Genomic DNA, 26,979 nt, shown 5'->3' on the forward strand with positions numbered 1-26,979 from the left:
CTAAATACTTACAGGCTGGCCCTTTTTGCGTCTTAGCCTCCTGCACTTCCAGGCCTTCCGCTTGCAGAGCCTGTAAAATTTGTTGCTCACCAGAACGGAGGGACTCCTCCGAAGGCGCTGCCACCAAAATATCATCCATGTAGTGATAGATGACCAACTGAGAATTGTTTTGTCTTACCGGCTGCAGGGCAAGGGCCACTGCCCTTTGACACAAGGTTGGTGAATTTTTCATGCCTTGCGGCAAAACTGTCCACTGATACCGCTTTGCTGGTTCAGCTAGGTTGGTCGCTGGGAGTGTAAAGGCAAACTTTTCTTGGTCTTCCTCTGCTAACGGGATAGAGAAAAAACAATCTTTAATGTCCATGATCAAAATTGGCCAGCCATCTGGCAGAGCAGAGGGAATAGGTAGGCCGGGTTGTAAAGGCCCCATGTCTTCCAATACCGCATTGACGGCCCGCAAGTCCTGTAGTAGCCGCCATTTGTTCTTGTCCTTCTTTGGGACAACAAAAATGGGTGTATTCCATGGACTAGTGCTCTCAACAAGGTGTCCCTTTTCGAGTTCTCTATTTACTATTTCAGTCGCCGCTAGTAATTTTTCTTGCGTGAGGGGCCACTGTTCTACCCAAACCGGATCAGTGGTTTTCCACTTCATACATACCGCAAGCTCGCGGCGCATCAGGTAGACAGTGGCCCCACTCAAAAATTTGACAAGCGGACACCCCATTGTTGCAACACGTCACGGCCAAGTAAAGGCTCAGACACCTGTGCCTTATGCGGTCTGACATTAGCAACCAAGACTGACCCGTCGGAGTCCTGGGCAGAAACCCAACAAGCCAGCAGTGAATGTTCTGACAGAGAGTTACCACCCAGTCCTTCCAAGCGGCTTTGTACAGTAGGCCAAGAATCCGGCCACATACCATTAGGAAGACATGAGACATCAGCACCTGTATCCATGAGTGCAGAACACCACAGCTCACGCGGTGTGATGTTGTCGGCCACTATCCGTATACAGACCTGTACATGCGGCCTGTCCCAGCAATCTAACACCAAGGCCACTTGGGGTTCCGTGACTGTTCCATCGCCGTTGCGGAGGATGCGTTGCGGGGCTCTTGTGAGGTGGGGGGAGGCATGCCCCGCTGTCTCCCCCGAAAGCCGTTTCCCGCTTGGCAGGTCTTTGCCAGATGTCCTGTTAGTCCGCATTTCCAACAAGGCCCCGGAGGACCTCCTGACTCACGCTTCTCTGCTTTGCATTGATCTCTCTTATGCCCTTTGCGACCACAACGGTAGCAAACCACCTGTCCGGGGCTACCTTTTAGCTCCGGAGCCCTTACTGCAGCCACAACTGACTGTACCACTGAATCAGGAACCTCCCGCTGCTTTTTCAATACTGCCTCTACCATCACTCCAAGGGATGCCCCCAGAGGCACAGTTCGTAAGATCGCTTTTGCAGTTTCATTCGCCTGCTGTCTAACACACTCCAACAATACTGGTCCTTTAGCTGAATCAGGGAGATGCGCCTGCTCTATGGCTCCCTGTAACCGGTCGCAAAATTTTGGAAATTCCTCCGCTACCCCTTGCTTGATTTTCGTCCATGGCTCCTTTGGAGTCATCAGGGGTGCAACAGCTGTCAAGGCTGCACGCGCCGCCCGCGTCGACGTTGTTAATTCCCTAGGTGTAAGTTGTCCCGCCTGTTGCTGCGGCGTCAGCTGACCAGGGTCTGACCCTCGCAGACGCTGTACTGACGAATGAGGTAATGGGTTGGGCCTTTCTTGTTGGGCCTCAACTAGTGCCGCCTGCAACTTATTTGTCCAAGCTTCTTTCCAAATCAAAAAAAAAGTGGGAGTCAAAATCATACTGCAAAACTGTCGCGAATCCCAGGGAGTCAGTGAACCGGAAAAAACCACATCTAAAAGAGAGCCTGTCATGGGATGTCCTAAGCCGTATTCATCCACGGCCTTCTTCACTTGTTGTAAAAGCTTGCTATCTAACGGAGACCACTCCACCCCCACACCACCTGGACCAGCTCGGACTGGGCAAACTAAAGGGGGTCCTTCAAAGCGTATGCCGTCCATAACACATTCCTTTGCTACAATTTTCCAGTCTGGCAACGTGATCTTTGGTGAATCGGGAACTCCTTTCTGTTCCCCAGCTGCTTGTAGCAGCTGCCGCTGTTGCTTCACCTGCTCCTGTATCTCCTCTACTACCCGCTGCAGCATCTGCAGCGGATCTGCAGCTGGGCCGGACACAGGTATTAAAGACATAGGCGTTGCCGTTTCACTGGCTGCTGCCGACTGCGCCTCACAGCCGGAGATAGCCTTTTGTTTTACCGCTGCGTGCGGCGGACGACAGCGGTGTCCGCCCACCAGTTGCCACGCCTCCTCTAACCGTTGAGCCGACCCCTCGATTGAGTCCGGACCACTCTCTTCCTCTTCCGCTACGCGCGTAAGAGGGGGTGTCCTGACTTTCCTTCCTCCTTCCTTTGGCCGTGCTCCGCCTCTCCCGACCTCCGGAGAGACATCCGGGGAGAAGGCGGATGTCGGCGCCATCTTAGGGTGAGCTTGTGGCGCGGTTCGCAAAACACGTCCCGGCACCCAATCCTCCGGATCATACAGGGGAACCGCTCCCTCCTCTGCCTGCTCCTTTTCCGATCCCTTCATCACCGCCCTCTCCGCCTCCTCTAGTCTCTGCCTCTCCTTCTCCCGTCTCCTTTGCTCCGCCACGGGTTCCTCTGCCTCCTGAATTAACTGTCGATCTTTCTCCCGCTCCTCCTCTCTCGCCCGTTCACGCTCCCGTTCAAACTCCTCCCAAGGGTATCCCGGTGGTTCGGCCGGTGCCGACGGCTGCACTGGGAGCACCAGAGGCGTCTGCTCCGCTACCTCCGTCAGCCCTTCTGTCCGTGCCCCCCCATCCGCCTGCACGCCCCGCTCCGCCTGCGCGTGCATCAATCTCTTTGCTTCCTTCCATGTTAAGCCCTCCTCCCGCACCTTCCTGAAAATCGCCCTAATCCGCCCCCACGTCTTTAACTCCGGACCATGCTGCGTCGCCATAGCCCGTTCCGCTAAAGCCGCGGTGCATTTCGGCCAGCACTCAGGAGACAATATGTCCCCCGGGCGCTCTATCGCTTCCTCTTTCAGGAGCCGCTCTAGGCAAGCTTTCGCTTCTTTTTGTCCCATAGGGATTTTTACCTCTCTAGAGCACGAGTCCAACACCTTCAGGACTCCTTCCATGCCTGGCCAGGCCTTCGATTACGCCCCGCGTAATCCGCCGATGTCCAATCACGTCGGGGTCACCACTTGTAGACATTCGTCTGATCACCCCGTGGGACTCGGCACAGGGTCAACCATACCCTGGGCCACAGAGCACTGACACCAATATGAGGATGCTGCAAATGGCGTTTATTCAACTGCGTCACGCCCTTATATACTGTCTGTCGGTCATCCCGCCTCCTTTAACCCTTCTCTTTCCGTACATCGCGAGATCTTCCGAGCGCCAATCCCTACAACCTGCTGAACTTACGGGCGCGCGGTATAGACCAGACATTCCTACCTGACCCTCCAGGCTAGGCCCGGTATCCCTACCTGATGCTGTGCGGTAGGCCTGGCCCCCTACCCGACAATCTGGGTTAGTACCAGTACACCCACTGGTACTCCGCGGTAGTTTTGCTATACCCACCGGTACTCCTGGATTGTACCGGAACACTTACTGGTGCGCCGGGGTACACCTGCTGATCCTACGGGCGCCCCGCTTTACGCCCACACTTCCTACCTGACCCGCCGGAGTAGGACCGGTATCCCTACCCGATGTTTCGATGTAGAACCGGTTCCCCCACCAGTACTCTGGGGTTGGAACGGAACCCTTTGTGATGCGCCAGAGAACACCAGCTGTCCCTTCGTGCGCGCTGGACTAGACCCGGCCTCCCTACCGGACCCCAGAGGTTAGACCCGGTATCCTTACCTGATGCTCCGCATTAGGCTTGGCACCCATACCCGATCTTCTGGGGTAGTAGCGGTACTCCCACCGTTACTCTGCGGTAGTATCGGTACACCCACCGGTACTCCGAGGTAGTACGTGAACCCTTACTGGTTCACTGTGTTACTCCTGCTGACTTTACGGGTGCGCGGTGTAGACCAGACATTCCTACCTGACCCTCCGTGTTAGGCCCGGTATCCCTACCTGATGCTCCGTTGTTGGCCTGGCACCTCTACCTGAATATTCTGGGGTAGTACCGGTACCCCCACCGGTACTCTGCAGTAGTATCGGTACACCCACCGGTACTCCAGGGTAGTACCTGAACCCTTAATGGTTCACTGGGGTACACCTGCTGAACTTACGGGCGCGCGGTATAGACCAGACATTCCTACCTGACCCTCCAGGCTAGGCCCGGTATCCCTACCTGATGCTCTGCGGTAGGCCTGGCCCCCTACCCGACAATCTGTGGTAGTACCGGTACACCCACTGGTACTCCGCGGTAGTTTTGCTATACCCACCGGTACTCCTGGATTTTACCGGAACACTTACTGGTGCGCCGGGGTACACCTGCTGATCCTACGGGCGCCCCGCTTTACGCCCACCCTTCCTACCTGACCCGCTAGAGTAGGCCCGGTATACGTACCCGATGTTTCGAGGTAGAACCGGTTCCCCCACCAGTACTCTGGGGTTGGAACGGAACCCTTTGTGATGCGCCAGAGAACACCAGCTGTCCCTTCGTGCGCGCTGGACTAGACCCGGCCTCCCTACCGGACCCCAGAGGTTAGACCCGGTATCCCTACCTGATGCTCCGCATTAGGCTTGGCACCCATACCGGATGTTCTGGGGTAGTAGCGGTACCCCCACCGTTACTCTGCGGTAGTATCGGTACACCCACCGTTACTCCGGGGTAGTACGTGAACCCTTACTGGTTCACTGGGGTACACATGATGACGTTACTGGCGCGCGGTGTAGACCAGACATTCCTAGCTGACCCTCCGTGTTAGGCCCGGTATCCCTACCTGATGCTCCGTTGTTGGCCTGGCACCCATACCTGATATTCTGGGGTAGTACCGGTACCCCCACCGGTACTCTGCAGTAGTATCGGTACACCCACCGGTACTCCAGGGTAGTACCTGAACCCTTAATGGTTCGCTGGGGTACACCTGCTGAACTTACGGGCGCGCGGTATAGACCAGACATTCCTACCTGACCCTCCAGGCTAGGCCCGGTATCCCTACCTGATGCTCTGCGGTAGGCCTGGCCCCCTACCTGACAATCTGGGGTAGTACCGGTACACCCACTGGTACTCCGCGGTAGTTTTGCTATACCCACCGGTATTCCTGGATTTTACCGGAACACTTACTGGTGCGCCGGGGTACACCTGCTGATCCTACGGGCGCCCCACTTTACGCCCACCCTTCCTACCTGACCCGCTAGAGTAGGCCCGGTATACGTACCCGATGTTTCGAGGTAGAACCGGTTCCCCCACCAGTACTCTGGGGTTGGAACGGAACCCTTTGTGATGCGCCAGAGAACACCAGCTGTCCCTTCGTGCGCGCTGGACTAGACCCGGCCTCCCTACCGGACCCCAGAGGTTAGACCCGGTATCCCTACCTGATGCTCCGCATTAGGCTTGGCACCCATACCGGATGTTCTGGGGTAGTAGCGGTACCCACACCGTTACTCTGCGGTAGTATTGGTACACCCACCGGTACTCCGAGGTAGTACGTGAACCCTTACTGGTTCACTGGGTTACTCCTGCTGCCTTCACGGGTGCGCGGTGTAGACCAGACATTCCTAGACGACCCTCCGTGTTAGGCCCGGTATCCCTACCTGATGCTCCGTTGTTGGCCTGGCACCCATACCTGATATTCTGGGGTAGTACCGGTACCCCCACCGGTACTCTGCAGTAATATCGGTACACCCACCGGTACTCCAGGGTAGTACCTGAACACTTAATGGTTCGCTGGGGTACACCTGCTGAACTTATGGGCGCGCGGTATAGACCAGACATTCCTACCTGACCCTCCAGGCTAGGCCCGGTATCCCTACCTGATGCTGTGCGGTAGGCCTGGCCCCCTACCCGACAATCTGGGTTAGTACCAGTACACCCACTGGTACTCCGCGGTAGTTTTGCTATACCCACCGGTACTCCTGGATAGTACCGGAACACTTACTGGTGCGCCGGGGTACACCTGCTGATCCTACGGGCGCCCCGCTTTACGCCCACACTTCCTACCTGACCCGCCGGAGTAGGACCGGTATCCCTACCCGATGTTTCGATGTAGAACCGGTTCCCCCACCAGTACTCTGGGGTTGGAACGGAACCCTTTGTGATGCGCCAGAAAACACCAGCTATCCCTTCGTGCGCGCTGGACTAGACCCGGCCTCCCTACCGGACCCCACAGGTTAGACCCGGTATCCCTACCTGATGCTCCGCATTAGGCTTGGCACCCATAACCGATCTTCTGGGGTAGTAGCGGTACTCCCACCGTTACTCTGCGGTAGTATCGGTACACCCACCGGTACTCCGAGGTAGTACGTGAACCCTTACTGGTTCACTGTGTTACTCCTGCTGACTTTACGGGTGCGCGGTGTAGACCAGACATTCCTACCTGACCCTCCGTGTTAGGCCCGGTATCCCTACCTGATGCTCCGTTGTTGGCCTGGCACCTCTACCTGATATTCTGGGGTAGTACCGGTACCCCCACCGGTACTCTGCAGTAGTATCGGTACACCCACCGGTACTCCAGGGTAGTACCTGAACCCTTAATGGTTCGCTGGGGTACACCTGCTGAACTTACAGGCGCGCGGTATAGACCAGACATTCCTACCTGACCCTCCAGGCTAGGCCCGGTATCCCTACCTGATGCTCTGCGGTAGGCCTGGCCCCCTACCTGACAATCTGGGGTAGTACCGGTACACCCACTGGTACTCCGCGGTAGTTTTGCTATACCCACCGGTACTCCTGGATTGTACCGGAACACTTACTGGTGCGCCGGGGTACACCTGCTGATCCTACGGGCGCCCCGCTTTACGCCCACCCTTCCTACCTGACCCGCCAGAGTAGGCCCGGTATACGTACCCGATGTTTCGAGGTAGAACCGGTTCCCCCACCAGTACTCTGGGGTTGGAACGGAACCCTTTGTGATGCGCCAGAGAACACCAGCTGTCCCTTCGTGCGCGCTGGACTAGACCCGGCCTCCCTACCGGACCCCAGAGGTTAGACCCGGTATCCCTACCTGATGCTCCGCATTAGGCTTGGCACCCATACCGGATGTTCTGGGGTAGTAGCGGTACCCCCACCGTTACTCTGCGGTAGTATCGGTACACCCACCATTACTCCGGGGTAGTACGTGAACCCTTACTGGTTCACTGGGGTACACATGATGACGTTACTGGCGCGCGGTGTAGAGCAGACATTCCTACCTGACCCTCCGTGTTAGGCCCAGCATCCCTACCTGATGCTCCGTTGTTGGCCTGGCACCCATAATTGATATGCTGGGGTAGTACCGGTACCCCCACCGGTACTCTGCAGTAGTATCAGAACACCCACCGGTACTCCAGGGTAGTACCTGAACCCTTACTGGTACGCTGCAGTACACCTGCTGAACTTACGGGCGCGCGGTATAGACCAGACTTTCCTACCTAACCCTCCAGGCTAGGCCCGGTATCCCTACCTGATGCTCTGCGGTAGGCCTGGCCCCCTACCCGACAATCTGGGCTAGTACCGGTACACCCACTGGTACTCCGCGGTAGTTTTGCTATACCCACCGGTACTCCTGGATTGTACCGGAACACTTACTGGTGCGCCGGGGTACACCTGCTGATCCTACGGGCGCCCCGCTTTACGCCCACCCTTCCTACCTGACCCGCCAGAGTAGGCCCGGTATACGTACCCGATGTTTCGAGGTAGAACCAGTTCCCCCACCAGTACTCTGGGGTTGGAACGGAACCCTTTGTGATGCGCCAGAGAACACCAGCTGTCCCTTCGTGCGCGCTGGACTAGACCCGGCCTCCCTACCGGACCCCAGAGGTTAGACCCGGTATCCCTACCTGATGCTCCGCATTAGGCTTGGCACCCATACCCGATGTTCTGGGGTAGTAGCGGTACCCCCACCGTTACTCTGCGGTAGTATCGGTACACCCACCGTTACTCCGAGGTAGTACGTGTACCCTTACTGGTTCACTGGGGTACGCATGATGACGTTACTGGCGCGCGGTGTAGACCAGACATTCCTAGCTGACCCTCCGTGTTAGGCCCGGTATCCCTACCTGATGCTCCGTTGTTGGCCTGGCACCCATACCTGATATTCTGGGGTAGTACCGGTACCCACACCGGTACTCTGCAGTAGTATCGGTACACCCACCGGTACTCCAGGGTAGTACCTGAACCCTTAATGGTTCGCTGGGGTACACCTGCTGAACTTACGGGCGCGCGGTATAGACCAGACATTCCTACCTGACCCTCCAGGCTAGGCCCGGTATCCCTACCTGATGCTCTGCGGTAGGCCTGGCCCCCTACCTGACAATCTGGGGTAGTACCGGTACACCCACTGGTACTCCGCGGTAGTTTTGCTATACCCACCGGTACACCTGGATTTTACCGGAACACTTACTGGTGCGCCGGGGTACACCTGCTGATCCTACGGGCGCCCCGCTTTACGCCCACCCTTCCTACCTGACCCGCTAGAGTAGGCCCGGTATACGTACCCGATGTTTCGAGGTAGAACCGGTTCCCCCACCAGTACTCTGGGGTTGGAACGGAACCCTTTGTGATGCGCCAGAGAACACCAGCTGTCCCTTCGTGCGCGCTGGACTAGACCCGGCCTCCCTACCGGACCCCAGAGGTTAGACCCGGTATCCCTACCTGATGCTCCGCATTAGGCTTGGCACCCATACCGGATGTTCTGGGGTAGTAGCGGTACCCCCACCGTTACTCTGCGGTAGTATTGGTACACCCACCGGTACTCCGAGGTAGTACGTGAACCCTTACTGGTTCACTGGGTTACTCCTGCTGCCTTCACGGGTGCGCTGTGTAGACCAGACATTCCTACCTGACCCTCCGTGTTAGGCCCGGTATCCCTACCTGATGCTCCGTTGTTGGCCTGGCACCCCTACCTGATATTCTGGGGTAGTACCGGTACCCCCACCGGTACTCTGCAGTAGTATCGGTACACCCACCGGTACTCCAGGGTAGTACCTGAACCCTTACTGGTTCGTTGCGGTACACCTGCTGAACTTACGGGCGCGCGGTATAGACCAGACATTCCTACCTGACCCTCCAGGCTAGGCCCAGTATCCCTACCTGATGCTCTGCGGTAGGCCTGGCCCCCTACCCGACAATCTGGGTTAGTACCGGTACACCCACTGGTACTCCGCGGTAGTTTTTCTATACCCACCGGTACTCCTGGATTTTACCGGAACACTTACTGGTGCGCCGGGGTACACCTGCTGATCCTACGGGCGCCCCGCTTTACGCCCACCCTTCCTACCTGACCCGCCAGAGTAGGCCCTGTATACGTACCCGATGTTTCGACGTAGAACCGGTTCCCCCACCAGTACTCTGGGGTTGGAACGGAACCCTTTGTGATGCGCCAGAGAACACCAGCTGTCCCTTCGTGCGCGCTGGACTAGACCCGGACTCCCTACCGGACCCCAGAGGTTAGACCCGGTATCCCTACCTGATGCTCCGCATTAGGCTTGGCACCCATACCCGATCTTCTGGGGTAGTAGCGGTACCCCCACCGTTACTCTGCGGTAGTATCGGTACACCCACCGTTACTCCGGGGTAGTACGTGAACCCTTACTGGTTCACTGGGGTACACATGATGACGTTACTGGCGCGCGGTGTAGAGCAGATATTCCTACCTGACCCTCCGTGTTAGGCCCAGCATCCCTACCTGATGCTCCGTTGTTGGCCTGGCACCCATAATTGATATGCTGGGGTAGTACCGGTACCCCCACCGGTACTCTGCAGTAGTATCAGAACACCCACCGGTACTCCAGGGTAGTACCTGAACCCTTACTGGTACGCTGCAGTACACCTGCTGAACTTACGGGCGCGCGGTATAGACCAGACATTCCTACCTAACCCTCCAGGCTAGGCCCGGTATCCCTACCTGATGCTCTGCGGTAGGCCTGGCCCCCTACCCGACAATCTGGGCTAGTACCGGTACACCCACTGGTACTCCGCGGTAGTTTTGCTATACCCACCGGTACTCCTGGATTGTACCGGAACACTTACTGGTGCGCCGGGGTACACCTGCTGATCCTACGGGCGCCCCGCTTTACGCCCACCCTTCCTACCTGACCCGCCAGAGTAGGCCCGGTATACGTACCCGATGTTTCGAGGTAGAACCGGTTCCCCCACCAGTACTCTGGGGTTGGAACGGAACCCTTTGTGATGCGCCAGAGAACACCAGCTGTCCCTTCGTGCGCGCTGGACTAGACCCGGCCTCCCTACCGGACCCCAGAGGTTAGACCCGGTATCCCTACCTGATGCTCCGCATTAGGCTTGGCACCCATACCCGATGTTCTGGGGTAGTAGCGGTACCCCCACCGTTACTCTGCGGTAGTATCGGTACACCCACCGTTACTCCGGGGTAGTACGTGAACACTTATTGGTTCACTGGGGTACACATGATGATGTTACTGGCGCGCAGTGTAGACCAGACATTCCTAGACGACCCTCCGTGTTAGGCCCGGTATCCCTACCTGATGCTCCGTTGTTGGCCTGGCACCCCTACCTGATATTCTGGGGTAGTACCGGTACCCCCACCGGTACTCTGCAGTAATATCGGTACACCCACCGGTACTCCAGGGTAGTACCTGAACCCTTAATGGTTCGCTGGGGTACACCTGCTGAACTTACGGGCGCGCGGTATAGACCAGACATTCCTACCTGACCCTCCAGGCTAGGCCCGGTATCCCTACCTGATGCTCTGCGGTAGGCCTGGCCCCCTACCCGACAATCTGGGTTAGTACCAGTACACCCACTGGTACTCCGCGGTAGTTTTGCTATACCCACCGGTACTCCTGGATTTTACCGGAACACTTACTGGTGTGCCGGTGTACACCTGCTGATCCTACGGGCGCCCCGCTTTACGCCCACCCTACCTACCTGACCCGCCAGAGTATGCCCGCTATACGTACCCGATGTTTCGAGGTAGAACCGGTTCCCCCACCAGTACTCTGGAGTTGGAACGGAACCCTTTGTGATGCGCCAGAGAACACCAGCTGTCCCTTCGTGCGCGCTGGACTAGACCCGGCCTCCCTACCGGACCCCAGAGGTTAGACCCGGTATCCCTACCTGATGCTCCGCATTAGGCTTGGCACCCATACCCGATGTTCTGGGGTAGTAGCGGTACCCCCACCGTTACTCTACGGTAGTATCGGTACACCCACCGTTATTCCGGGGTAGTACGTGAACACTTATTGGTTCACTGGGGTACACATGATGATGTTACTGGCGCGCGGTGTAGACCAGACATTCCTAGACGACCCTCCGTGTTAGGCCCGGTATCCCTACCTGATGCTCCGTTGTTGGCCTGGCACCCATACCTGATATTCTGGGGTAGTACCGGTACCCCCACCGGTACTCTGCAGTAGTATCGGTACACCCACCGGTACTCCAGGGTAGTACCTGAACCCTTACTGGTTCGTTGCGGTACACCTGCTGAACTTACGGGCGCGCGGTATAGACCACACATTCCTACCTGACCCTCCAGGCTAGGCCCGGTATCCCTACCTGATGCTCTGCGGTAGGCCTGGCCCCCTACCCGACAATCTGGGGTAGTACCAGTACACCCACTGGTACTCCGCGGTAGTTTTGCTATACCCACCGGTACTCCTGGATTGTACCGGAACACTTACTGGTGCGCCGGGGTACACCTGCTGATAATACGGGCGCCCCGCTTTACGCCCACCCTTCCTACCTGACCCGCCGGAGTAGGACCGGTATCCCTACCCGATGTTTCGAGGTAGAACCGGTTCCCCCACCAGTACTCTGGGGTTGGAACGGAACCCTTTGTGATGCGCCAGAGAACACCAGCTGTCCCTTCGTGCGCGCTGGACTAGACCCGGCCTCCCTACCGGACCCCAGAGGTTAGACCCGGTATCCCTACCTGATGCTCCGCATTAGGCTTGGCACCCATACCCGATCTTCTGGGGTAGTAGCGGTACTCCCACCGTTACTCTGCGGTAGTATCGGTACACCCACCGGTACTCCGAGGTAGTACGTGAACCCTTACTGGTTCACTGTGTTACTCCTGCTGACTTTACGGGTGCGCGGTGTAGACCAGACATTCCTACCTGACCCTCCGTGTTAGGCCCGGTATCCCTACCTGATGCTCCGTTGTTGGCCTGGCACCTCTACCTGATATTCTGGGGTAGTACCGGTACCCCCACCGGTACTCTGCAGTAGTATCGGTACACCCACCGGTACTCCAGGGTAGTACCTGAACCCTTAATGGTTCACTGGGGTACACCTGCTGAACTTACGGGCGCGCGGTATAGACCAGACATTCCTACCTGACCCTCCAGGCTAGGCCCGGTATCCCTACCTGATGCTCTGCGGTAGGCCTGGCCCCCTACCCGACAATCTGGGGTAGTACCGGTACACCCACTGGTACTCCGCGGTAGTTTTGCTATACCCACCGGTACTCCTGGATTGTACCGGAACACTTACTGGTGCGCCGGGGTACACCTGCTGACCCTACGGGCGCGACGCTTTACGCCCACCCTTCCTACCTGACCCGCCGGACTAGGACCGGTATCCCTACCCGATGTTTCGATGTAGAACCAGTTCCCCCACCAGTACTCTGGGGTTGGAACGGAACCCTTTGTGATGCACCAGAGAACACCAGCTGTCCCTTCGTGCGCGCTGGACTAGACCCGGCCTCCCTACCGGACCCCACAGGTTAGACCCGGTATCCCTACCTGATGCTCCGCATTAGGCTTGGCACCCATACCCGATCTTCTGGGGTAGTAGCGGTACTCCCACCGTTACTCTGCGGTAGTATCGGTACACCCACCGGTACTCCGAGGTAGTACGTGAACCCTTACTGGTTCACTGTGTTACTCCTGCTGACTTTACGGGTGCGCGGTGTAGACCAGACATTCCTACCTGACCCTCCGTGTTAGGCCCGGTATCCCTACCTGATGCTCCGTTGTTGGCCTGGCACCCCTACCTGATATTCTGGGGTAGTACCGGTACCCCCACCGGTACTTTGCAGTAGTATCGGTACACCCACCGGTACTCCAGGGTAGTACCTGAACCCTTAATGGTTCACTGGGGTACACCTGCTGAACTTACGGGCGCGCGGTATAGACCAGACATTCCTACCTGACCCTCCAGGCTAGGCCCGGTATCCCTACCTGATGCTCTGCGGTAGGCCTGGCCCCCTACCCGACAATCTGGGGTAGTACCGGTACACCCACTGGTACTCCGCGGTAGTTTTGCTATACCCACCGGTACTCCTGGATTGTACCGAAACACTTACTGGTGCGCCGGGGTACACCTGCTGACCCTACGGGCGCGACGCTTTACGCCCACCCTTCCTACCTGACCCGCCGGAGTAGGACCGGTATCCCTACCCGATGTTTCGATGTAGAACCGGTTCCCCACCCAGTACTCTGGGGTTGGAACGGAACCCTTTGTGATGCGCCAGAGAACACCAGCTGTCCCTTCGTGCGCGCTGGACTAGACCCGGCCTCCCTACCGGACCCCACAGGTTAGACCCGGTATCCCTACCTGATGCTCCGCATTAGGCTTGGCACCCATACCCGATCTTCTGGGGTAGTAGCGGTACTCCCACCGTTACTCTGCGGTAGTATCGGTACACCCACCGGTACTCCGAGGTAGTACGTGAACCCTTACTGGTTCACTGGGTTACTCCTGCTGACTTTACGGGTGCGCGGTGTAGACCAGACATTCCTACCTGACCCTCCGTGTTAGGCCCGGTATCCCTACCTGATGCTCCGTTGTTGGCCTGGCACCCCTACCTGATATTCTGGGGTAGTACCGGTACCCCCACCGGTACTCTGCAGTAGTAACGGTACACCCACCGGTACTCCAGGGTAGTACCTGAACCCTTAATGGTTCGCTGGGGTACACCTGCTGAACTTACAGGCGCGCGGTATAGACCAGACATTCCTACCTGACCCTCCAGGCTAGGCCCGGTATCCCTACCTGATGCTCTGCGGTAGGCCTGGCCCCCTACCTGACAATCTGGGGTAGTACCGGTACACCCACTGGTACTCCGCGGTAGTTTTGCTATACCCACCGGTACTCCTGGATTGTACCGGAACACTTACTGGTGCGCCGGGGTACACCTGCTGATCCTACGGGCGCCCCGATTTACGCCCACCCTTCCTACCTGACCCTCCGGAGTAGGCCCGGTATACGTACCCGATGTTTCGAGGTAGAACCGGTTCCCCCACCAGTACTCTGGGGTTGGAACGGAACCCTTTGTGATGCGCCAGAGAACACCAGCTGTCCCTTCGTGCGCGCTGGACTAGACCCGGCCTCCCTACCGGACCCCAGAGGTTATACCCGGTATCCCTACCTGATGCTCCGCATTAGGCTTGGCACCCATACCGGATGTTCTGGGGTAGTAGCGGTACCCCCACCGTTACTCTGCGGTAGTATCGGTACACCCACCGTTACTCCGGGGTAGTACGTGAACCCTTACTGTTTCACTGGGGTACACATGATGACGTTACTGGCGCGCGGTGTAGACCAGACATTCCTAGCTGACCCTCCGTGTTAGGCCCGGTATCCCTACCTGATGCTCCGTTGTTGGCCTGGCACCCATACCTGATATTCTGGGGTAGTACCGGTACCCCCACCGGTACTTTGCAGTAGTATCAGAACACCCACCGGTACTCCAGGGTAGTACCTGAACCCTTACTGGTACGCTGCAGTACACCTGCTGAACTTACGGGCGCGCGGTATAGACCAGACATTCCTACCTAACCCTCCAGGCTAGGCCCGGTATCCCTACCTGATGCTCTGCGGTAGGCCTGGCCCCCTACCCGACAATCTGGGCTAGTACCGGTACACCCACTGGTACTCCGCGGTAGTTTTGCTATACCCACCGGTACTCCTGGATTGTACCGGAACACTTACTGGTGCGCCGGGGTACACCTGCTGACCCTACGGGCGCCCCGCTTTACGCCCACCCTTCCTACCTGACCCGCCGGAGTAGGACCGGTATCCCTACCCGATGTTTCGAGGTAGAACCGGTTCCCCCACCAGTACTCTGGGGTTGGAACGGAACCCTTTGTGATGCGCCAGAGAACACCAGCTGTCCCTTCGTGCGCGCTGGACTAGACCCGGCCTCCCTACCGGACCCCAGAGGTTAGACCCGGTATCCCTACCTGATGCTCCGCATTAGGCTTGGCACCCATACCGGATGTTCTGGGGTAGTAGCGGTACCCCCACCGTTACTCTGCGGTAGTATCGGTACACCCACCGTTACTCCGGGGTAGTACGTGAACCCTTACTGGTTCACTGGGGTACACATGATGACGTTACTGGCGCGCGGTGTAGACCAGACATTCCTAGCTGACCCTCCGTGTTAGGCCCGGTATCCCTACCTGATGCTCCGTTGTTGGCCTGGCACCCATACCTGATATTCTGGGGTAGTACCGGTACCCCCACCGTTACTCTGCGGTAGTATCGGTACACCCACCGGTACTCCGAGGTAGTGCGTGAACCCTTACTGGTTCACTGGGTTACTCCTGCTGACTTTACGGGTGCGCGGTGTAGACCAGACATTCCTACCTGACCCTCCGTGTTAGGCCTTGTATCCCTACCTGATGCTCCGTTGTTGGCCTGGCACCCATACCTGATATTCTGGGGTAGTACCGGTACCCCCACCAGTACTCTGCAGTATTATCGGTACACCCACCGGTACTCCAGGGTAGTACCTGAACCCTTACTGGTTCGCTGCAGTACACCTGCTGAACTTACGGGCGCGCGGTATAGACCAGACATTCCTACCTGACCCTCCAGGCTAGGCCCGGTATCCCTACGTATTGCTCTGCGGTAGGCCTGGCCCCCTACCCGACAATCTGGGGTAGTACCGGTACACCCACAGGTACTCCGCGGTAGTTTTGCTATACCCACCGGTACTCCTGGATTTTACCGGAACACTTACTGGTGCGCCGGGGTACACCTGCTGATCCTACGGGCGCGCCGCTTTACGCCCACCCTTCCTACCTGACCCTCCGGAGTAGGCGCGGTATACGTACCCGATATTTCGAGGTAGAACCCGTTCCCCTACCAGTACTCTGGGGTTGGAACGGAACCCTTTGTGATGCGCCAGAGAACACCAGCTGTCCCTTCTTGCGCGCTGGACTAGACCCGGCCTCCCTACCGGACCCCACAGGTTAGACCCGGTATCCCTACCTGATGCTCCGTTGTTGGCCTGGCACCCATAACCGATGTTCTGGGGTACTAGCGGTACCCCCACAGTTACTCTGCGGTAGTATCGGTACACCCACCGGTACTCCGAGGTAGTACGTGAACCCTTACTGGTTCACTGGGTTACTCCTGCTGACTTTACGGGTGCGCGGTGTAGACCAGACATTCCTACCTGACCCTCCGTGTTAGGCCCGGTATCCCTACCTGATGCTCCGTTGTTGGCCTGGCACCCCTACCTGATATTCTGGGGTAGTACCGGTACCCCCACCGGTACTCTGCAGTAGTATCGGTACACCCACCGGTACTCCAGGGTAGTACCTGAACCCTTAATGGTTCGCTGGGGTACACCTGCTGAACTTACGGGCGCGCGGTATAGACCAGACATTCCTACCTACACCCTCCAGGCTAGGCCCGGTATCCCTACCTGATGCTCTGCGGTAGGCCTGGCCCCCTACCCGACAATCTGGGTTAGTACCGGTACACCCACTGGTACTCCGCGGTAGTTTTGCTATACCCACCGGTACTCCTGGATTGTACCGGAACACTTACTGGTGCGCCGGGGTACACCTGCTGACCCTACGGGCGCGACGCTTTACGCCCACCCTTCCTACCTGACCCGCCGGAGTAGGACCGGTATCCCTACCCGATGTTTCGATGTAAAACCGGTTCCCCCACCAGTACTCTGGGGTTGGAACGGAACCCTTTGTGATGCGCCAGAGAACACCAGCTGTCCCTTCGTGCGCGCTGGACTAGACCCGGCCTCCCTACCGGACCCCAGAGGTTAGACCCGGTATCCCTACCTGATGCTCCGCATTAGGCTTGGCACCCATACCGGATGTTCTGGGGTAGTAGCGGTACCCCCACCGTTACTCTGCGGTAGTATCGGTACACCCACCGTTACTCCGGGGTAGTACGTGAACCCTTACTGGTTCACTGGGGTACACCTGCTGACATTACTGGCGCGCGGTGTAGACCAGACATTCCTAGCTGACCCTCCGTGTTAGGCCCGGTATCCCTACCTGATGCTCCGTTGTTGGCCTGGCACCCATACCTGATATTCTGGGGTAGTACCGGTACCCCCACCGGTACTCTGCAGTAGTATCGGTATACCCACCGGTACTCCAGGGTAGTACCTGAACCCTTACTGGTTCGCTGCAGTACACCTGCTGAACTTACGGGCGCGCGGCATAGACCAGACATTCCTACCTAACCCTCCAGGCTAGGCCCGGTATCCCTACCTGATGCTCTGCGGTAGGCCTGGCCCCCTACCCGACAATCTGGGCTAGTACCGGTACACCCACTGGTACTCCGCGGTAGTTTTGCTATACCCACCGGTACTCCTGGATTGTACCGGAACACTTACTGGTGCGCCGGGGTACACCTGCTGATCCTACGGGCGCCCCGCTTTACGCCCACCCTTCCTACCTGACCCGCCAGAGTAGGCCCGGTATACGTACCCGATGTTTCGAGGTAGAACCGGTTCCCCCACCAGTACTCTGGGGTTGGAACGGAACCCTTTGTGATGCGCCAGAGAACACCAGCTTTCCCTTCGGGCGCGCTGGACTAGACCCGGCCTCCCTACCGGACCCCAGAGGTTATACCCGGTATCCCTACCTGATGCTCCGCATTAGGCTTGGCACCCATACCGGATGTTCTGGGGTAGTAGCGGTACCCCCACCGTTACTCTGCGGTAGTATCGGTACACCCACCGTTACTCCGGGGTAGTACGTGAACCCTTACTGTTTCACTGGGGTACACATGATGACGTTACTGGCGCGCGGTGTAGACCAGACATTCCTAGCTGACCCTCCGTGTTAGGCCCGGTATCCCTACCTGATGCTCCGTTGTTGGCCTGGCACCCATACCTGATATTCTGGGGTAGTACCGGTACCCCCACCGGTACTCTGCAGTAGTATCGGAACACCCACCGGTACTCCAGGGTAGTACCTGAACCCTTACTGGTACGCTGCAGTACACCTGCTGAACTTACGGGCGCGCGGTATAGACCAGACATTCCTACCTAACCCTCCAGGCTAGGCCCGGTATCCCTACCCGATGTTTCGAGGTAGAACCGGTTCACCCACCAGTACTCTGGGGTGGGAACGGAACCCTTTGTGATGAGCCAGAGAACACCAGCTGTCCCTTCGTGCGCGCTGGACTAGACCCGGCCTCCCTACCGGACCCCAGAGGTTAGACCCGGTATCCCTACCTGATGCTCCGCATTAGGCTTGGCACCCATACCGGATGTTCTGGGGTAGTAGCGGTACCCCCACCGTTACTCTGCGGTAGTATCGGTACACCCACCGGTACTCCAGGGTAGTACGTGAACCCTTACTGGTTCACTGGGTTACTCCTCCTGACTTTACGGGTGCGCGGTGTAGACCAGACATTCCTACCTGACCCTCCGTGTTAGGCCTTGTATCCCTACCTGATGCTCCGTTGTTGGCCTGGCACCCATACCTGATATGCTGGGGTAGTACCGGTACCCCCACCGGTACTCTGCAGTATTACCGGTACACCCACCGGTACTCCAGGGTAGTACCTGAACCCTTACTGGTTCGCTGCAGTACACCTGCTGAATTTACGGGCGCGCGGTATAGACCAGACATTCCTACCTGACCCTCCAGGCTAGGCCCGGTATCCCTACCTGATGCTCTGCGGTAGGCCTGGCCCCCTACCCGACAATCTGGTTTAGTACCGGTACACCCACTGGTACTCCGCGGTAGTTTTGCTATACCCACCGCTATTCCTGGATTTTACCGGAACACTTACTGGTGCGCCGGGGTACACCTGCTGATCCTACGGGCGCGCCGCTTTACGCCCACCCTTCCTACCTGACCCGCCGGAGTAGGCCCGGTATATGTACCTGATGTTTCGATGTAGAACCAGTTCCCCCACCAGTACTCTGGGGTTGGAACGGAACCCTTTGTGATGCGCCAGAGAACACCAGCTGTCCCTTCGTGCGCGCTGGACTAGACCCGGCCTCCCTACGGGACCCCACAGGTTAGACCCGGTATCCCTACCTGATGCTCCGCATTAGGCTTGGCACCCATACCGGATGTTCTGGGGTAGTAGCGGTACCCCCACCGTTACTCTGCGGTAGTATCGGTACACCCACCGTTACTCCGGGGTAGTACGTGAACCCTTACTGGTTCACTGGGGTACACATGATGACGTTACTGGCGCGCGGTGTAGACCAGACATTCCTAGCTGACCCTCCGTGTTAGGCCCGGTATCCCTACCTGATGCTCCGTTGTTGGCCTGGCACCCATACCTGATATTCTGGGGTAGTACCGGTACCCCCACCGTTACTCTGCGGTAGTATCGGTACACCCACCGGTACTCCGAGGTAGTGCGTGAACCCTTACTGGTTCACTGGGTTACTCCTCCTGACTTTACGGGTGCGCGGTGTAGACCAGACATTCCTACCTGACCCTCCGTGTTAGGCCTTGTATCCCTACCTGATGCTCCGTTGTTGGCCTTGCACCCATACCTAATATTCTGGGGTAGTACCGGTACCTCCACCGGTACTCTTCAGTATTATCGGTACACCCACCGGTACTCCAGGGTAGTACCTGAACCCTTACTGGTTCGCTGCAGTACACCTGCTGAACTTATGGGCGCGCGGTATAGACCAGACATTCCTACCTAACCCTCCAGGCTAGGCCCGGTATCCCTACCTGATGCTCTGCGGTAGGCCTGGCCCCCTACCCGACAATCTGGGGTAGTACCGGTACACCCACTGGTACTCCGCGGTAGTTTTCCTATACCCACCGGTACTCCTGGATTTTACCGGAACACTTACTGGTGCGCAGGGGTACACCTGCTGATCCTACGGGCGCCCCGCTTTACGCCCACCCTTCCTACCTGACCCGCTAGAGTAGGCCCGGTATACGTACCCGATGTTTCGAGGTAGAACCGGTTCCCCCACCAGTACTCTGGGGTTGGAACGGAACCCTTTGTGATGCGCCAGAGAACACCAGCTGTCCCTTCGTGCGCGCTGGACTAGACCCGGCCTCCCTACCGGACCCCAGAGGTTAGACCCGGTATCCCTACCTGATGCTCCGCATTAGGCTTGGCACCCATACCGGATGTTCTGGGGTAGGAGCGGTACCCCCACCGTTACTCTGCGGTAGTATCGGTACACCCACCGTTACTCCGGGGTAGTACGTGAACCCTTACTGGTTCACTGGGGTACACATGATGACGTTACTGGCGCGCGGTGTAGACCAGACATTCCTAGCTGACCCTCCGTGTTAGGCCCGGTATCCCTACCTGATGCTCCGTTGTTGGCCTGGCACCCATACCTGATATTCTGGGGTAGTACCGGTACCCCCACCGTTACTCTGCGGTAGTATCGGTACACCCACCGGTACTCCGAGGTAGTGCGTGAACCCTTACTGGTTCACTGGGTTACTCCTCCTGACTTTACGGGTGCGCGGTGTAGACCAGACATTCCTACCTGACCCTCCGTGTTAGGCCTTGTATCCCTACCTGATGCTCCGTTGTTGGCCTGGCACCCATACCTGATATTCTGGGGTAGTACCGGTACCCCCACCAGTACTCTGCAGTATTATCGGTACACCCACCGGTACTCCAGGGTAGTACCTGAACCCTTACTGGTTCGCTGCAGTACACCTGCTGAACTTACGGTCGCGCGGTATAGACCAGACATTCCTACCTGACCCTCCAGGCTAGGCCCGGTATCCCTACCTATTGCTCTGCGGTAGGCCTGGCCCCCTACCCGACAATCTGGGGTAGTACCGGTACACCCACAGGTACTCCGCGGTAGTTTTGCTATACCCACCGGTACTCCTGGATTTTACCGGAACACTTACTGGTGCGCCGGGATACACCTGCTGATCCTACGGGCGCGCCGCTTTACGCCCACCCTTCCTACCTGACACTCCGGAGTAGGCGCGGTATACGTACCCGATATTTCGAGGTAGAACCCGTTCCCCTACCAGTACTCTGGGGTTGGAACGGAACCCTTTGTGATGCGCCAGAGAACACCAGCTGTCCCTTCGTGCGCGCTGGACTAGACCCGGCCTCCCTACCGGACCCCACAGGTTAGACCCGGTATCCCTACCTGATGCTCCGCATTAGGCTTGGCACCCATAACCGATGTTCTGGGGTAGTAGCGGTACCCCCACAGTTACTCTGCGGTAGTATCGGTACACCCACCGGTACTCCGAGGTAGTACGTGAACCCTTACTGGTTCACTGGGTTACTCCTGCTGACTTTACGGGTGCGCGGTGTAGACCAGACATTACTACCTGACCCTCCGTGTTAGGCCCGGTATCCCTACCTGATGCTCCGTTGTTGGCCTGGCACCCATACCTGATATTCTGGGGTAGTACCGGTACCCCCACCGGTACTCTGCAGTAGTATCGGAACACCCACCGGTACTCCAGGGTAGTACCTGAACCCTTACTGGTTCGCTGCAGTACACCTGCTGAACTTACGGGCGCGCGGCATAGACCAGACATTCCTACCTAACCCTCCAGGCTAGGCCCGGTATCCCTACCTGATGCTCTGCGGTAGGCCTGGCCCCATACCCGACAATCTGGGCTAGTACCGGTACACCCACTGGTACTCCGCGGTAGTTTTGCTATACCCACCGGTACTCCTGGATTGTACCGGAACACTTACTGGTGCGCCGGGGTACACCTGCTGATCCTACGGGCGCCCCGCTTTACGCCCACCCTTCCTACCTGACCCGCCAGAGTAGGCCCGGTATACGTACCCGATGTTTCGAGGTAGAACCGGTTCCCCCACCAGTACTCTGGGGTTGGAACGGAACCCTTTGTGATGCGCCAGAGAACACCAGCTGTCCCTTCGTGCGCGCTGGACTAGACCCGGCCTCCCTACCGGACCCCAGAGGTTATACCCGGTATCCCTACCTGATGCTCCGCATTAGGCTTGGCACCCATACCGGATGTTCTGGGGTAGTAGCGGTACCCCCACCGTTACTCTGCGGTAGTATCGGTACACCCACCGTTACTCCGGGGTAGTACGTGAACCCTTACTGGTTCACTGGGGTACACATGATGACGTTACTGGCGCGCGGTGTAGACCAGACATTCCTAGCTGACCCTCCGTGTTAGGCCCGGTATCCCTACCTGATGCTCCGTTGTTGGCCTGGCACCCATACCTGATATTCTGGGGTAGTACCGGTACCCCCACCGTTACTCTGCGGTAGTATCGGTACACCCACCGGTACTCCGAGGTAGTGCGTGAACCCTTACTGGTTCACTGGGTTACTCCTCCTGACTTTACGGGTGCGCGGTGTAGACCAGACATTCCTACCTGACCCTCCGTGTTAGGCCTTGTATTCCTACCTGATGCTCCGTTGTTGGCCTGGCACCCATACCTGATATTCTGGGTTAGTACCGGTACCCCCACCAGTACTCTGCAGTATTATCGGTACACCCACCGGTACTCCAGGGTAGTACCTGAACCCTTACTGGTTCGCTGCAGTACACCTGCTGAACTTACGGTCGCGCGGTATAGACCAGACATTCCTACCTGACCCTCCAGGCTAGGCCCGGTATCCCTACCTATTGCTCTGCGGTAGGCCTGGCCCCCTACCCGACAATCTGGGGTAGTACCGGTACACCCACAGGTACTCCGCGGTAGTTTTGCTATACCCACCGGTACTCCTGGATTTTACCGGAACACTTACTGGTGCGCCGGGGTACACCTGCTGATCCTACGGGCGCGCCGCTTTACGCCCACCCTTCCTACCTGACCCGCCGGCGTGGACCCGGTATTCCTACCCGATGTTTCGAGGTAGAACCGGTTCCCCCACCAGTACTCTGGGGTTGGAACGGAACCCTTTGTGATGCGCCAGAGAACACCAGCTGTCCCTTCGTGCGCGCTGGACTAGACCCGGCCTCCCTACCGGACCCCACAGGTTAGACCCGGTATCCCTACCTGATGCTCCGCATTAGGCTTGGCACCCATAACCGATGTTCTGGGGTAGTAGCGGTACCCCCACCGTTACTCTGCGGTAGTATCGGTACACCCACCGGTACTCCGAGGTAGTACGTGAACCCTTACTGGTTCACTGGGTTACTCCTGCTGACTTTACGGGTGCGCGGTGTAGACCAGACATTCCTAGCTGACCCTCCGTGTTAGGCCCGGTATCCCTACCTGATGCTCCGTTGTTGGCCTGGCACCCATACCTGATATTCTGGGGTAGTACCGGTACCCCCACCGGTACTCTGCAGTAGTATCGGAACACCCACCGGTACTCCAGGGTAGTACCTGAACCCTTACTGGTTCGCTGCAGTACACCTGCTGAACTTACGGGCGCGCGGCATAGACCAGACATTCCTACCTAACCCTCCAGGCTAGGCCCGGTATCCCTACCTGATGCTCTGCGGTAGGCCTGGCCCCATACCCGACAATCTGGGCTAGTACCGGTACACCCACTGGTACTCCGCGGTAGTTTTGCTATACCCACCGGTACTCCTGGATTGTACCGGAACACTTACTGGTGCGCCGGGGTACACCTGCTGATCCTACGGGCGCCCCGCTTTACGCCCACCCTTCCTACCTGACCCGCCAGAGTAGGCCCGGTATACCTACCCGATGTTTTGAGGTAGAACCGGTTCCCCCACCAGTACTCTGGGGTTGGAACGGAACCCTTTGTGATGCGCCAGAGAACACCAGCTGTCCCTTCGTGCGCGCTGGACTAGACCCGGCCTCCCTACCGGACCCCAGAGGTTATACCCGGTATCCCTACCTGATGCTCCGCATTAGGCTTGGCACCCATACCGGATGTTCTGGGGTAGTAGCGGTACCCCCACCGTTACTCTGCGGTAGTATCGGTACACCCACCGTTACTCCGGGGTAGTATATGAACCCTTACTGGTTCACTGGGGTACACATGATGACGTTACTGGCGCGCGGTGTAGACCAGACATTCCTAGCTGACCCTCCGTGTTAGGCCCGGTATCCCTACCTGATGCTCCGTTGTTGGCCTTGCACCCATACCTGATATTCTGGGGTAGTACCGGTACCCCCACCGGTACTCTGCAGTAGTATCAGAACACCCACCGGTACTCCAGGGTAGTACCTGAACCCTTACTGGTACGCTGCAGTACACCTGCTGAACTTACGGGCGCGCGGTATAGACCAGACATTCCTACCTAACCCTCCAGGCTAGGCCCGGTATCCCTACCCGATGTTTCGAGGTAGAACCGGTTCACCCACCAGTACTCTGGGGTTGGAACGGAACCCTTTGTGATGAGCCAGAGAACACCAGCTGTCCCTTCGTGCGCGCTGGACTAGACCCGGCCTCCCTACCGGACCCCAGAGGTTAGACCCGGTATCCCTACCTGATGCTCCGCATTAGGCTTGGCACCCATACCGGATGTTTTGGGGTAGTAGCGGTACCCCCACCGTTACTCTGCGGTAGTATCGGTACACCCACCGGTACTCCAGGGTAGTACGTGAACCCTTACTGGTTCACTGGGTTACTCCTCCTGACTTTACGGGTGCGCGGTGTAGACCAGACATTCCTACCTGACCCTCCGTGTTAGGCCTTGTATCCCTACCTGATGCTCCGTTGTTGGCCTGGCACCCATACCTGATATGCTGGGGTAGTACCGGTACCCCCACCGGTACTCTGCAGTATTACCGGTACACCCACCGGTACTCCAGGGTAGTACCTGAACCCTTACTGGTTCGCTGCAGTACACCTGCTGAACTTACGGGCGCGCGGTATAGACCAGACATTCCTACCTGACCCTCCAGGCTAGGCCCGGTATCCCTACCTATTGCTCTGCGGTAGGCCTGGCCCCCTACCCGACAATCTGGTTTAGTACCGGTACACCCACTGGTACTCCGCGGTAGTTTTGCTATACCCACCGGTTTTCCTGGATTTTACCGGAACACTTACTGGTGCGCCGGGGTACACCTGCTGATCCTACGGGCGCCCCGCTTTACGCCCACCCTTCCTACCTGACCCGCCGGAGTAGGCCCGGTATATGTACCTGATGTTTCGATGTATAACCAGTTCCCCCACCAGTACTCTGGGGTTGGAACGGAACCCTTTGTGATGCGCCAGAGAACACCAGCTGTCCCTTCGTGCGCGCTGGACTAGACCCGGCCTCCCTACCGGACCCCAGAGGTTAGACCCGGTATCCCTACCTGATGCTCCGCATTAGGCTTGGCACCCATAACCGATCTTCTGGGGTAGTAGCGGTACTCCCACCGTTACTCTGCGGTAGTATCGGTACACCCACCGGTACTCCGAGGTAGTACGTGAACCCTTACTGGTTCACTGGGTTACTCCTGCTGACTTTACGGGTGCGCGGTGTAGACCAGACATTCCTAGCTGACCCTCCGTGTTAGGCCCGGTATCCCTACCTGATGCTCCGTTGTTGGCCTGGCACCCCTACCTGATATTCTGGGGTAGTACCGGTACCCCCACCGGTACTCTGCAGTAGTATCGGTACACACACCGGTACTCCAGGGTAGTACCTGAACCCTTAATGGTTCACTGGGGTACACCTGCTGAACTTACGGGCGCACGGTATAGACCAGACATTCCTACCTGACCCTCCAGGCTAGGCCCGGTATCCCTACCTGATGCTCTGCGGTAGGCCTGGCCCCCTACCCGACAATCTGGGTTAGTACCGGTACACCCACTGGTACTCCGCGGTAGTTTTGCTATACCCACCGGTACTCCTGGATTGTACCGGAACACTTACTGGTGCGCCGGGGTACACCTGCTGACCCTACGGGCGCGACGCTTTACGCCCACCCTTCCTACCTGACCCGCTGGAGTAGGACCGGTATCCCTACCCGATGTTTCGATGTAGAACCGGTTCCCCCACCAGTACTCTGGGGTTGGAACGGAACCCTTTGTGATGCGCCAGAGAACACCAGCTGTCCCTTCGTGCGCGCTGGACTAGACCCGGCCTCCCTACCGGACCCCACAGGTTATACCCGGTATCCCTACCTGATGTTCCGCATTAGGCTTGGCACCCATACCGGATGTTCTGGGGTAGTAGCGGTACCCCCACCGTTACTCTGCGGTAGTATCGGTACACCCACCGGTACTCCGGGGTAGTACGTGAACCCTTACTGGTTCACTGGGGTACACATGATGACGTTACTGGCGCGCGGTGTAGACCAGACATTCCTAGCTGACCCTCCGTGTTAGGCCCGGTATCCCTACCTGATGCTCCGTTGTTGGCCTGGCACCCCTACCTGATATGCTGGGGTAGTACCGCCACCCCCACCGGTACTCTGCAGTAGTATCAGAACACCCACTGGTACTCCAGGGTAGTACCTGAACCCTTACTGGTACGCTGCAGTACACCTGCTGAACTTACGGGCGCGCGGTATAGACCAGACATTCCTACCTAACCCTCCAGGCTAGGCCCGGTATCCCTACCTGATGCTCTGCGGTAGGCCTGGCCCCCTACCCGACAATCTGGGCTAGTACCGGTACACCCACTGGTACTCCGCGGTAGTTTTGCTATACCCACCGGTACTCCTGGATTGTACCGGAACACTTACTGGTGCGCCGGGGTACACCTGCTGATCCTACGGGCGCGCCGCTT

General features: G+C 57.8%; 1 protein-coding gene across 1 annotated transcript in view; it reads right to left on the reverse strand.

Annotated features, from left to right (window-relative positions):
* Nucleotides 1-927: 927 nt before the first annotated feature.
* LOC126037000 (uncharacterized) overlaps nt 928-26,979 on the reverse strand; it is a 464,473-nt gene continuing 438,421 nt past the window's right edge. Inside the window, exon 2 of the mRNA XM_049797214.1 lies at nt 928-2,984. Within this exon, the coding sequence (XP_049653171.1) occupies nt 1,041-2,942 (1,902 nt within the window). The 5' untranslated portion in view covers nt 2,943-2,984 and the 3' untranslated portion in view covers nt 928-1,040. The remainder of the gene's footprint in view (nt 2,985-26,979) is intronic.

This window comes from Accipiter gentilis, unplaced genomic scaffold (assembly GCF_929443795.1).
Source record: "Accipiter gentilis unplaced genomic scaffold, bAccGen1.1, whole genome shotgun sequence".
In the NCBI taxonomy this organism is placed as follows: domain Eukaryota; kingdom Metazoa; phylum Chordata; class Aves; order Accipitriformes; family Accipitridae; genus Astur; species Astur gentilis.